Source organism: Arvicanthis niloticus, chromosome 1 (genome assembly GCF_011762505.2).
Source record: "Arvicanthis niloticus isolate mArvNil1 chromosome 1, mArvNil1.pat.X, whole genome shotgun sequence".
NCBI classification, from domain to species: Eukaryota; Metazoa; Chordata; class Mammalia; order Rodentia; family Muridae; genus Arvicanthis; species Arvicanthis niloticus.
The window spans coordinates 147,705,612-147,720,375 of NC_047658.1; the positions used below are offsets into that span (position 1 = coordinate 147,705,612).

General features: G+C 37.6%; 1 protein-coding gene across 1 annotated transcript in view; it reads right to left on the minus strand.

Moving 5' to 3' along the window:
- Positions 1 to 347: 347 nt before the first annotated feature.
- Positions 348 to 14,764, minus strand: part of Tm9sf3 (transmembrane 9 superfamily member 3) — a 56,359-nt gene continuing 41,942 nt past the window's right edge. The window contains exons 10-15 of the mRNA XM_034499827.3: positions 10,490 to 10,629; positions 8,045 to 8,113; positions 5,031 to 5,177; positions 4,159 to 4,242; positions 3,964 to 4,040; positions 348 to 1,726 (exon numbers count right to left, since the gene is read on the minus strand). Of these exons, the coding sequence (XP_034355718.1) occupies positions 1,659 to 1,726; positions 3,964 to 4,040; positions 4,159 to 4,242; positions 5,031 to 5,177; positions 8,045 to 8,113; positions 10,490 to 10,629 (585 nt within the window). The 3' untranslated portion in view covers positions 348 to 1,658. The remainder of the gene's footprint in view (positions 1,727 to 3,963; positions 4,041 to 4,158; positions 4,243 to 5,030; positions 5,178 to 8,044; positions 8,114 to 10,489; positions 10,630 to 14,764) is intronic.

The window sequence follows — 14,764 nt, forward strand, 5'->3', positions numbered from 1 at the left end:
GAAATACTTATATTTTATAACTATATGAAGACAAACATTCAGACTTTGTTCTTTTTTTTTTTTTTTTTTTTTTTTTTTTTTTCTTGAAACAGGGTCTCCCAGAGTAACACAGAACTCACAGAGTGAGCAATTACTCTCTAGCCCACTTCTCAAATTCCTTACAACCTTCCGTCTTAGCTTCCCTGGTGCTAGGATCATAGGCATAAACTATCATACCTGGCTCTGAGTTTGAGAATTTTAATGAGTGTCCTTTGTATTTGAAAAGTATGCTTTATAAATATGTATTTTAAAGTGGCCTTTTGAGCAGGTATCTTCAAATTATAAACACATCTACTGTCGCAAAACAATTTGGTCAGGAAATTTTATTTGAACATTCTAAAGCAATAATGCTTTAGATGTTACTTAAATGTCCCAGACAGGATTAACAAAATTAAATGTTTCTAAATTACAAATTTAGCTCCAGTAGGAGTTTCATAAAAGAAGAAAACAACCCCCTCCCAAAAGAAGTATGACACACACATTTTGAAGAAACCCCAATGTTTCATGCAATGGTAGGCAAGATGTAAAAGGCCACCCAAACCCATACGTTTCTACACCAATCATCATCCCAAAAAAGACCTCCAGTCAGTCTGTACATCCAAATGCATCCAGGAACCTACACCTACATGACATTATTAATGTTATATACATTTATTGCCCCCCCTTGTTTTTTTTTAATAATTTCTTATGTAAAGCCTTCATTGAAACCCAAAAAAAAAAAAAAAAAAAAAAAAGATGTAAGACTAACTTGAGGGGAGGGAGGGGAAGATAATCACTTTAGACATTCAGTTAAAATGTAAATTATCTAAATCTCCAAATGTTTAATAAAAACAAGCATCTTCTCCCTTTAACACTTTGCTTGCTAAGTGTACAGTAAATTGTATTATAGAGAGTACATCTCTATTTTCATACTGTATCTTCTTTGGATGGAATTGAGAAAAGCTGGTTAATTTTAAGATAAATAAATGAGGTTGATCCAACTAAGATTAAGATGACAGCAGATATATTCCATGCAGAATTTAATAGTTTTTAATTTTGTTTGTTTTTTTTTTTTTTAAAAAAAAAAAAAAAAAGATGCAGTTGAATGGAGGGACAACCAAACAGGTCAAAAAGAACCCAGGTTCAATATATAAAAATGTCCCACGACACATCAATAATGGCAGTAAAAATAAGAGAAAAAGTAATCTTTCTGGAACATCATTTTTCAATAACAGAAACACCAAGTGCCAGGAAGATTTCTACTTATGGAATTTTAGCATCCAAGTTTCCCTCTAGTTATTTTATTGGAACAAATGCTTTAAATAAACTATTTGTCCTCTTCACTGAAGAGAGCTGGTCTATTTCATCTTTAATGAGCTAGTTTGGGGAAGATTAGCCATGTACTGTAGTAATGCCTACTGCATAAAATCCAAGCATCTGCTGTGGACAGTTGGAGAAAGCAGTCAGTAAGAACATAGGATCAATGGAAATAGATGTTACTTGAAGCCATCCACAAAAGAGACCCACAAAGTACCCAGTGTTTAAGCCCACATCTCTTCTTGCGATTATTCTTCTTCTCTGTGCAAGTTCCACCCTCATGAAAGAGAAACTGATCCGAAGTTCCAGGTTGTCTCAGGTGTCTAGTCAATTTTCACATTAGTATAGATTTTTCGAACAAAGGCACTTGTTCCCATGTAACCAATTGCTCCTGCAAAAAAAAATAAAATAATAAAATAAAAATAAATAAATAAATAAATAACATATTTTGAAACAAATACAATGGAACCAAGGTCTGCCATTTACAAATACTAAAATGTTCTCTGTTCTAGAGAGTTCTATTCTTTTTTCAAGGTAATGTCTTTATGTTGGTATCCCAGAGTATTGTCTCTCTGAATTTCTTAAATGGTATCATTTGCTTTAAAAGCATCTGTTCTAGTCAAACCTACCCTATTATTTAGAATCAAATCACAATTACTATTAGTATGGTCAGTAACTGGATTAATACAGCTCACAAAAGAAAGAGTGACTTGATAATGACAAATGCAGTCCATTAAAGCAATACTACTTTTTTTTTTTTTTTTTTTTTTTGAAACAGTCTCATTATGCAACCCCGACTGTCCTTGAATTCTGAACCTTCTGCCTTATCCTTGTAGGTGCTGGTATTCGAAGTGTGAACAACCATGCATGGCCCTAACAATATATACTTCTAAAAGTACACAGAGCTGTAAGAGGGAAGCTTTGGGGATTGAGAGAAGCAAGACCCAGTAGTGTTGAAGCTCTAGAGAAAGTACTTTCTCACGTCTCCTTTTTACATGTAAGTTATAAAAGCTGTACAAAGAATTATATATCTTCAGGGAAGAGACAAAAGAGATAGGTAAGTGGGTCAGGAGTTTTAAACTGCTGGTTTCAAACAATGAATCTTAAACAGGATTCAAAATTTCAGAAAGCATTTTGTAAATGAAATACTTTCCTTCTGTGTCTAAAAGCTTATGGCACATGAAAGTTACTTAATTATTATTTGTTGAATAAGTGAATAAATGGCAGATGAATGAATGAACAAATCAAGTAATCTTTTTAGACAAACACTTGGGGGTACTTTGTTTTGCTTTTTAAACTCAGGACTCGCCAGGCGGTGGTGGCTCACGTCTTTAATCCCAGCACTTGGGAGGCAGAGGCAGGCGGATTTCTGAGTTCGAGGCCAGCCTGGTCTACAGAGTGAGTTCCAGGACAGCCAGGGTTACACAGAGAAACCGTGTCTCGAAAAACCAAAAAAAAAAAATAATAATAATAATAATAATAAACTCAGGACTCTTTGGATAGGTGATCAACGACCACTCTTCACTGGATTTATTCCTTAAATTAATTTTCTATGAATTAATTGATAGTACACATACACAAGATCTAACTAGTCACTCTTTTAACAGTCCTAGGATTGAATCCAAGGGTTTTGCATGTTAGACAGGCACTCTGAGCTACACCTACAACCGTGAACTATTTGTATTCACCAAAATGGCAAATCTCAAGGTAACAAAACAGATAAGGAAAGGCTTTTATAAAGGAATCGCTGCTAATAAACAGAAAAGGAGTAAGAGTTACAATATTATAGCCACCAGTGAATAGTCACCAATGAATGAGGTAGGCAGTAACTATCAATGGCTTCCAACTTCACATACATCTCATGCCTTCAATAAAAATCTACAAACATCTGTTGTAGCATTCTTGGATAAGCATTGAGTATAATAGGTTTTGGTTTTTAGCTTGAACTACTATTTTATAGAAAGTGTGCAATGAAGACTTACATGGCAAACTACCTCAGGGATACAATCAGGCAAATTCACTGTGGAAAACTACACAGGTGCGTTGCATCCACTGCCAGGAGCTGTGCTGCCTCCTAGATGCTGTATTTTTAGCAACAGAAGCAACAGAAACTTCTAAACAGAAATCATTCAGGTAACACCTGACACCTGCTAACATTACAATCCTTTCCAATGACCACATGCTTTAAAATACAAATGTTAAACTGTAATGTGTGCCACACACGTGAAATCCCAGCTCCTCGGGAGGCTGAGGCAATAGAATCAGCTGTGTCCTGAAGTTTAAGACTAGCCTAAGCAACACAGAAAAACACAGTATCAAAACAAGATAATTCCCAGTATAAATGAGAAACTGTTCATGATAATTCTGTGCTATGCAGCATCATTAGAATGGTGACAAAAAATTGAAATTAATCAGCCAGCAGACCAGATTTTAAGGGAGTCAAAAAGTATGAAGTCAAACTGCTGAATTCATTTTGGTGTTCCTGATAAAGCAAAAGAACAGAATTCCTTAGTTTTTATTTAATTATTATTGGGTGAGCCATGTATGCCACAGCACATGAATTCCAGTTTTATACTGGGTTCCAGTGAGCAAACTCTGGTTTGTCAGGCTTAAGCAGGAAATACTTACCACACATTATCCCCAAGGCTGTGCTAAATACCGCCATATATCCAAAGTAAAATGATGTTTGAAATAAGCCATACATCCTGCAATACAATAAAATAATATTCAACACAAAGATTTTTCTTTCAATCTGGATTTTACACGTTTTTAAAGGATAAGTGTAGTTTCCTGGGTAAGACATAAGAGAAAAACTCAACTTACTTTGTTTTGAAAAAATAGTAGTAAAAGGAATACATGTAAACATAGATTGCAGTCGACGCAGCAGAGAGAAAACTAGTCCATTGCCTGGAATAAAAATCGAAATTAAAACCAATTATGCTTTTGGAATGAATGACACTCAAAATTATAAGGCAAAGGATTTTACAAAAATATCCTTTGTAATTCTGCATATTTAAAAACAAATACTTTGTACCTGATGCTTAAATATTAAGTCTAGGAACTAGGAATTCCTGAGTCTGGTCAGATTCTGAGTGACTTTAAATACTCCAATCCCCTTTTTAGACTGAAGTTTAAAACAGAAAGATGCTTCCTCTAAGCTCAATGTAGAACACTTTGTAAAAATATCTCAAACAGGACAAACAGTTTTGACTAACACTATTTTCCCATAAACTTTTCATCGTATTTACAACTAGAGAAAAAAACATCCCTCTACTATCCTTTTTATGCTTCCATCTTAGTTACCTCCCCAGGGCTAGGATTCCAAGCGTGCACTGCCATGCCCAGCTCCTCTATTCTCTCCAGCAACACAATTCTGTGAAGTCCTCCCCTCAGCTTGACAAGTTTCAGAGGCAAACTTACTTTAAGATATTAGCATAGTGGCTGGGTGTGGTAATATACACCGTTAATCTCAGAATCTGGGAGGAAGAGGCAGGCAGATAGCTTAGACTTTGAGGACAGCCTGGTGTATATAGCAAGTTCCAGGACAGCTAGAGTTACATAAAGAGATCCTGTCTCAAAGACAAAAAAAAAAAAAAAAAAAAAAAAAAAGAAAGAAAGAAAAAAAGAAAGAAAGAAAGAAAGAAAGAAAGAAAGAAAGAAAAAAATCCCGAGAGGTTCCACCCACAAGCACTTACCACCTATAATCCTCTGCATTTAGCAGGAAGTACGTGCAAACGATGGTCACACAGACAGTCACAATGCACAGGATGACCAGCACCAGCATCATGAAGCCATAGACATAGTAGATCTTATATGCCCAGAAGGATGTGAAGATGAAGTACCTGACAAGAGACAATGAGGACATCCTTGACTCTCACCTGCCCTTGCCGTGACTTGTCTTAGTTCTCACTTTCATGTCACTTAAAACTCATTAACATCCTTCTAGTAATTCCCAACAGTTTCTCTTAACTCTCATTTATTAAATATTAAATATATTTTTGTGATTTTTTTAAAGAGCAAACTTTTTAAAAAGGCATTTATCTCTGAGCAAAATGACCAAATTAGCAGCTTAAAGAAGTTAAAATGTGGAAAAGAACAAATCAGAACTGCCCCAATCTACAGTTGTCAAATAAAGTCAATTCCTTCATTCTTCCATTTTTTAAGACACACACTACTCAAGTAACACATTTTATGTTTTATAAAACATTTTATTAAATAGAAAAACAAGTGATAAACTAAGAATATACAGAATTAGAAAAGAAAACAAATGAACCAGAAAGCCAAAGTCTGACAGAGACTGTCTTCAGAGGACAGTGAGATAAAGAGCAGTAATGTTTTCATTAAGATGAAAACCTCTTTAAAATCCATTGCCCAAACATCCTTAAATCAGAACAGGGTCCTTTAGTTCTTTTTAAAAAAATTCTCTCCTGTTTTACAATCCATTTATTCAATCACATATCCTTTAAAAAAACTATTTACAGACCCCTTGCTACAGAATAAGGGGTGACATGGAAAAGTTTGGAGAAAAGAAGGGAAGAGGGAAAAGTAATTATATACAATCTCAAAAAGGAAAATAAAAAGGCATTTATTTTATTTACACTTTGAAAGCAAGCAAGCAGTAAAGATCAGCATTGTAAGGGAAATATCACTACTATCTAGGAGATTACTCCTTGGTGGAAAGCCCCAGTAACAAGCCAACTCTGGCCTCTCTGATGTGCACTTCCGGGTACCACCAAAGCTTGTAGTATACTCACAGCTGACAGGCAACAAAAGACACCTATTTACTTATGTATTTATACTTACAGTTGTGTGGTTATGTTCTTTGTCAACTTGACACAAGCTAGAATAATCTGGGGAGAAGACCCTCAATTGGGAGAATGCCTCCATCAGACTGGCTTGTAGGCAAGCCTTTGGGGCATTTTTCTGGCTGATGTGAGAAGGCCAAGACCACTGCAGGCAGTGCTACCCCTGGGCAGGTGGGATTGGGTTGTACACGACAGCAGGCTGAGCAAGCCACGGGAGCAAGCCAGTTAGCAGGACTCAGTTTCTGCCTCTAGGTTCCTACCCTGATTTTCACTGTGGATTGTGATTGAGGTGTGTATGCCAAATAAATTCATCCCCCCCCCCCCAGCTGATACTTTATCAGCAAAAGAAAGCAAACCGAAGGCATAAACTGGTATCAGGAATGAGCACACTGCTGTAACAGACCTATGTAATTATGGGAGAATTCTGAAAGGAGTCTCGAACTTTGGGGCTGAAAGGTGAGTAGTGTTCAGGGCTTTAATGGGTTGTTGTGGGAACTTGAAAATAATGCTGAGAAAAGTGCAGATGACTGAGACCTAGCTTAGGAAGTTTCAGAGGAAGTTTTGAGGATCCCTCAAATACTCTACTGGACCTTTTCTGTGGATACTTTGAATTAAGAATCTGTGCTTTCTGGTCAGCTGGTGCTTAAGAATCAGCTGTGATTAACAAGACATGCACCACTGAAGTGAAACCTCTGCTTTACTGAACAATTGATGCTGTTTAATTAAGAAGGGACCAGCATTACTAAAGTGAAGTCATCTGGGAATATTTCCTTGTTGTCAGCACAAATGGTTGTGGTTCAGAGAGGCCAGAACTGCATCTTGCTGGATCTCTAGCTCACAGATGAACTTGGGAACTCGTGAGTCTCCAGGACAGTACTCATTCTGGTGGCATGAAAGCTCAGGATTGGAGAGATCATGGAGAGAAGTGGAGGCCTGGCAGTGAGAGGCCGGAGGAGGCCTTAGCATAAGCACTACTGTACAGCACTTTGGAGCCTACACTGTGCTCTGTGGGCGGCAGAGCCAGAGGTGTGGGACTACCCAAGCATCCTGGAGCCCAGAAGGTTGTGAGTGAACAGCAGATGCTGGACACTGAGCGGTTTGTACTGCTAAGAGTCTGGTTTGGGTTTCAATTGATTGTGACTGTGCCCTTGTTCTTCTCTCTTAGAGTAAGAAAGTAACTTACTCTAAGAAAGTAACTTGATTTTAGAAGAGTATACAATTGACATTTTGGACTTTAAAAGAATTCTTAGATGTGTTGAAAATTTTAAATACTATAGGACTTTTAATGTTAAGTTTTATATTGGGTGATTAATATGAGATCTTGGGGATAAACAAAAAAGGAAAATTATGGTTGAATAGTGATATATTTGTGTGTCAAACTGATAAAGGGTCAATTGTGCTGGTTAGATTTTTGTTTCTTAGTTTTTTTGTTTTTGTCAGCTTGACACTAGATAGAATAATCTGGGGAGACTGAGAAAATGCCTTTATCAGATTGGCTTGTAAGCAAGCCTTTGAGGCCTTTTCTAGTATAATAATTGATTTAAAAAGGCTGAGACCACTGCCTAGGTAGGTGGGGTTGGACTGTACAGGAGAACAGGCTGAGCAAGACACAGGGGGTGGGAGGTGGGGCAAGCCAGTAAGCAAGATTCTTCTGTGATCTGTTTCAGCTCCTGCTTCCAGGCTCCTTTATAATGTACTGTGACTTACACTCTCTAACGCTGTGAGTTAAATAAAATAATTTCTTTATAAAAGTTGGCAACCTCAGTATTCTACTATAGCAGTGAAAGACTGACTTCAGAGAGACCACCTTATCTGATGATTCCATACCAATCTAACATACTCTAATTCTTAAATTCTTGTTATAACTAAATCTTTCAAAACACAAAAACATTGCCAAAACTTACATTTCAATAAAGATCGAGCCAAAAGGTAAAATTCCTCCCAGGCAAACAATAACTGCAGGCTCCATAAACCTGGAAAATATTAAAATTAACAGTACATTTCTAGCATGGTTTTTATTATGTACAAATCCTAATTAATAGGTGATATTTAATACTTTAAAAATCATGTCAATGGATAAAGATAAACCAATAAAAAGAAAAACCAAAATCCAAACAGGCATAAGAATGTGAGTGAGACTTCAAATTAGTCATCAACTATATCTAAACGTAAGCCCGAGTAAAGTATTTGAGGAAGACACACTGTTTCTACTGGCAGAACAAGAAACACATTAACTATTTATTTCCAGTTTCCCAGCTTTAGTAACTTCTGAGAACTCTGTAAGTATTTACTTACAGAAATTCAAAGGGGGGAGGGGGAAAAAAATAAAAGAAAAAGTCCCGAGGCCCCGGTGTGAAACAAGTATTCATAAATGGCCTTGCCAGTTCTTTATCTGCTTTCTTCTTGGCTCTAATTCCTTTCCAACAAATTAAACGATGAACGTATTGTCAATTCTGATTTATGAGGACAAAGAAAGACTAAGAAATGAAATTTAAACTTCATCCCCTCTAGTTAACATTCCTGAGGGAAAAATCATCAACTCTCTCTACCTGGGATGCTTTAACTTCATGTCCTCCTTCCAGCAAGCATGGGCAGTTCTCAAAGCCTTCCCTTTGCATTCCAGGAAGACTCTACTCCTTCCCCCATCAGGATGACTCCTGAACATCCCTCCACTGCAGAACTTACTATACTGTATTGTACCCCTCTACTGACTTACATCAGATGCCATTAACTAGACTGCTGGCCAGCAGATGCTATTTGTCTAGGTATTCCCAAGACCTAGAACAGCATCTGGACAAGCAAAGATACCAAACTGTTAACTCTGGGGTGACCAACTTAAAAAGCAAAACAATAACACAATCTCAAAACGAGAAGAGACAGAAAGGAAAAACAAACAGTAATAATAAGATGACTACTTATTATCATCCTTTTTGTTGTTATAGAAAGCCAAGGTCCTGAGGTTTAAACTGACCTATCCCTAGGTATCCAATAAAAAGGACTCAGATTTTGGTTCCCATGTGGTTAAAAAGAAAATGAAGCAACAGTCAAGCCTTCCTACACCTAAAAGAGGCCTATCTCTGGGAAGTGAGGGCACATGCTGCTTAGCCTCTCTCTGGTATCCTTCCCAAAGACCTCTTGTGCTATCTGACTAGGCTTCTGCTTTTCCCCTTTCTTCCCAGCAGTAAGTTGAGCACAAGGATATTAATGGGACCTAGTAATCTAATACTGACTTAGGGGGAAAGTAGTTTAAAAAAAAAGTAGATTCAAAACTCTTCAATTCAAAGTTTCTTATAGGCACCAATATAACAAAGACAAGCACACAGTAATTCCTAAAATTGGAATAGCTTTTAGACTATGGGTCATAAAACTGAATGTGTACATTGTAAAAATCAGCAAGAGTAAAAGGTTTGTGACCATTCAATGACCAAAAATTAATTCAAAATCAAACAAATGTGAACCCAAGGTGTTTCTGGCAGTGCTCACCCATACTGCACCATGGGACTTCATTAACCCTTGGTCCTGAATCCTTAAATGTGTATACTTGATGCCATGCAATACTGACCAATGCTATCTGAAACACAGCTCAGATTCAAGTCTACCGTGTAACAGACTGCAATGTTTACTATTCCTACAAAGTTTTCTGCTTACAGAAACATAAAGGTTTAATTATAGAAAACAAAGACTTTTAATGTTTTCCCTATTATTTTTTAGCATAGAAGCATCAAATTAGTATATCTTTGGATTATTTTGTGTTCAAATATCTAATTACAACTGATCTCTAACTTAATTCATCTCTCAATTGTTAAACTTATTTGGGAATAAATAGATCAATGTTTAGAATAAAATATCTGGAAGGAAAAGGAGGTTATAAACTAGTAGTTGGCAGATTTTTCAGCAATTGAGAGTGTTTCAGATTTTGTTGGTGATATGGCCTCTGTTATAACTACTACTCTGTCAACTCTGATGCTGGAGAATAAAAGAAGTCATAGGTAGTATGTGAAGACTGGGTATGGCTGTGTTCCAATAAAACTTTATTTACAAAAACTGGGAATGGCCACATGTGACCTGAAGGCTTAAAGAACTGTTGAAGCTTTGCTTCCCACCCGCCTCTACACACTAGCATATTTATCAAAATTTTGGTATGTGAATCGCACCAATATTCAGAAGGCAAAATCAGGGCATAGCCTATTATACTCTTTACAATGAGGATGGATGGGAAAATGAACAAATTCTTAAAACTTATGCAGTCATCTGCATAAACACAAGCCGCTTCTAATGTTATATGAACACAACAGCCTTAAGAAGTCATAGACTGTGACACAGTCAAGAAATCTTTAGCATCTCTTTACCATTTTTTCTCCGGGATGGGACGAGGCACGGCATTGACACGACAAGGGAAGTTGGGCTGACCTGACAGATTGCGGCCCAGTATTGTACCAACCAGGTTTAGAGGAAGGATAACAAAGAAACAGATGCAACACACAGCCACCTGTAAATTAAATAAAAATGTGTGTGGTTATTCAGAGAACAAAACCACTAATAAAAACAAGTAAGAGAGACACCTGGAAACTCAAATACCCTTTGAACAGAGAAAATGTTAACTTCTAGTAAGGGCTCAAACAACACAAGGAACTCACTACTGGAAACAGAAGAAAATACTCCTGCAGAATCAAACACAAGCTGAACTCCTTCGTTTCCACCTTCAGCTCCCACTGTGCCTACACTTCTGGGCTGCCCCTGACAGTACCGTTTCGATCTCTCCCTGTCAAATGTCATGTTTTTGACATGTCTCCTCCTCATCATTCATTATTATAACCAAGTTACTTGATTAGACTTACTGAGCTCCTAATATGCACAAGGAGTTCCCCAAATGCTAGTCCTCTAGGTATAAGGTGAAGAACATTGAGAGGTGAGGCTAACTTTCCATGAGCACACAGCTCGTACATGCCAGCCCAAAATTTAAACTCAGATTTGCTGGGTTAGGGGTACTTTTCTCTCCTACAATACCTTAGAACACTGACAGAAACATGTGCATGTGTGATTACTATAATAAAATAATCCAAATATTCCTCTGCCCATTCAAAGTCTAAAATTATAGAAAAGGCCATAATTATCAAAATGTTTATTTTGTGGTGTTTAGAGGACACAGACAGCCGTTCTTCTGGAGAGTATCTGGTTACGACATCTCCACTACGGAAAAGTAGAACAGACCTGATCATCTTTACGATCTCAATTCTACAGTTGGAATGTATAGGAACGCTGAGTAAAAACTGAACAAACTGATGAAGCAGAAGACAGAACAGAGATGGCAATCTCTTGAAAACATCAGATTGAAGAACTTACTTTACATGTCTCAGTTAAGACATGAATTCATGCTTAACAAAGACATGTGAAATGTGAGAAATAAGCAAGCATTTTAGGATTTCTGAATATTATACTATGAGTTAAGTGTAGCATAGAGATGAGGGTGGCAAACTCAGGCCGTTTGCTGTTGAGTCCCTTCTTAGTTACTGTCAGATCACATACCTTAGCACAGTGGTTTCCAACCTGTGGGTCACGACCATCAGAAAACAGGTATTTCTGATAATCTTGGGAACTGAGTCACCACTCAGTAGCAAAATTACAGTTATGGAAGTAGCAACAAAAATAATTTTATGGTTGCGGGGTCACAACATGAGGAACTGTCTGAAAGGGTCATGGCGTTAGGAAGGTTGAGGACTACTGCTTAACATCATAATAGAGAGCTCTGTATCTTCCTTTACCATAACAATAATTTCAAATAATACAAAGAAATTGAAGGGAATGTTCCTATGTGGGATCCATGGCCAAGAAGAATGTTAACAAACCCATCAACAGAACCTTACTGATGGAGGTACAGGACCTCTGTAGGCATTTGATTTGGAACTCTTTTGAAAAGAGTGGGTTAGTCTCTCTCCCTCTCCTTTTCCTTCTCCCTCCCACCTTCCCCTTGGTTCCTCCTCTCCCTGCTCACCCCACTCTCTGAGGCAGTCTCATGTATCCCAGGATAGCTTTAAACTTGCTATGTAGCCAAAAATGACTCTGGACCTTTGGCTCTCCTGTCAAGTCCTCCCAGGTGCTGGAGTTAATCCCATGTATATGGTACTTGGGTGGGGACAGAACCAGAACTTTGTGCATAGGCCAACACGCCATAAACTCAGCTACCTCCTCAGCCATGAAAACAGTTGGCTTTTTACATGTCCCTAAGCTAATAATATAGATTCAAACACATTCTACAGAAAATATTAACAAAACAGAGATCTTAGCCAGAATGACTCGTTTCCATGCAAATGTCAGAATCAAGTTTCTCTCTCAATCTTTTTTGTGTCTATATTTGGACTTCTGGCAAGAGTCACACAGTAAGGAGAGTTTGAAATGCTATACTGGTCTATGGGTCTACAGCTCTCCTCATTCAAGCATGCACACATTTGTCCACTAAAACACACACAAGCAAAGTAATCCCTGTGTGTTCCATGCAGTTAACCACAGGTGCACACAGCACCACAGCACTGTGTCCATGACACAGCTCAGTAAGATATTCTATAAACACTTGGTCAAAGACTTACCAACTGTTTAGCACTGTTTAAATGTTTTCCCATCAGATCGTTTTTTTATATACATGACAAAGAAGTTTGGGCAGCTCGTTAGAAATTGTACTGATCAGACTAAAACCAATTCCTAACTTTGACATTCAGATTCTAGATGAGTTCACTTAGAGAATACAGAGAATGCAAGGCAAACTGTTAAGAAAATATGACAAGGAATCGGTGCATGGGTCAAGTCCAAGTTTTTCTCAGTAACAGTATTAAACACTGGTGCTATGTATTAAGTTGATTCCTGAGGATATTACTACCTCTCATTCATAACCCTTGACTTGATATTTGCATTCATCAAACCTTATTTCTCTCCTTTTAAATTTAGTTACTTAAAGTAGGATCCCGGTTATTATATCTTGTTCCTCTACTAGGCTTTCACCTAAGGTATCATTTTAAAATGAAACTTAGCAGCCAAGAATTCAAGAACCACTTGTCTACTACATGAATGAAAACCAACACAAGGTCCTCATCCTGAGAAAAGCAGAAGGGTGGGACAGAATTACTTCCCAGAGGGAGATCTGTGTCCACACAAGAACAAGTTAAAGTAAGCACTGCCTTTTAGTACTTAATATGCATAAACATGTACTAGCTGATCAATTACACCCAGAAACCAAAGATCTATATATATATAATATCTACATTTACTTAGAGACTGCCTTTTGGAAAAATCTATAATGTGTATGGGTTACAAGAGCAAATGTAACCAGGACAGGCAATTTGGGGTATGCTAAGAGAAACTGTTAAAGGAAATACATTCTAAGTAGACTTAACTGCATATAGCTATTTTGATTCTTAGGAACTCTCTCTCTCTGTCTCAGTCTCAGTCTCTCTCTCTCTCTCTCTCTCTCTCTCTCTCTTTCTCTCTCTCTCTCTCTCTCTCTGTGTGTGTGTGTGTGTGTGGTGGTCACCACCTAAGAGGTGCACACTGCCGGCCATTACTGTGTGCCAGTATTTCTCTGGCCCCTGCTCACAGCAGATGACTTCTATAACCACATTTCCAACTCATATTTTATGACTTTATTAAAAATCAGAAGTCTCAAACCACAAATTCCAACACATGAATCCCACAATCAGGGCACTACTAACTCAAAGATCTAAGAAACCTATATACTGTCCACAGAGTTTCAACACGCTGGTGGCTCTTAACCCTTCATTCTGTTTCTTGAGTTACTTCAGTTCTATAAAAAGATAGTAGACGTGAAATGAAAAATGTGCTGCAGAAAGCGAACGTTATTAGAAAGACATTATGAGAAAACTGCAGACGTATTTCTCACATAGACACAAAGCCAAATCTAGGAGGAGCCTTATTAAAGAAATACAGGATTAACTTAAGACTCTGTCTCCAAAAATGCAGGAAAAAATGCAAAAAGCAGCTGCAAAACCCAACATTCATTTCCAACAGAAACTCCCAATTAAGCAGGAACAGCAGGACTCTACTACCTGATGAAGGGCAAAGACAAACAAAGGTTTCCTTAAAGGCACAGAGCTGAATGCCCTCCCAGCTTGGCAACAATCTGCACTTGTCATGTCTACTCAATATCGTACCAGAGGTTTGGTCAGTATAATGAGAAAGTGACAGAAGAAAGGAGGAAGGGAAGGATAGAAAAAAGTGAAATCTTTATTCATAGGCAACTTAAAAAATATATAGGGGAAAATAAAAGAAAGCAACTAAGACATGTGTGGTGGTAGATATCTCTAATCTTAGCACTTGGTTGGTGGAGTCAAGAGATTGGAAGTTCAAGGCCAGCAGTGACTATGTATGAAGAGAGAACCTGTCTCTAAATAAACAATTAATTAAATTTAATAATTCAAAAAAAGGGCCAGTAAAATGGCTCAAAAGGTAAGGTACCTGCCACCAAGAGTTCTGGCCCAGGACCCACATGGCAAGAGAGAACCAATGCCTGCAGTTGTATTCTAACCACAGTGCGTTGGTTACTGTAACTTTTATACATTTTGGAATGACTCTTCTTCCAAAGGCTTCTCAATAATCTTTGCATCATATTGATTTCT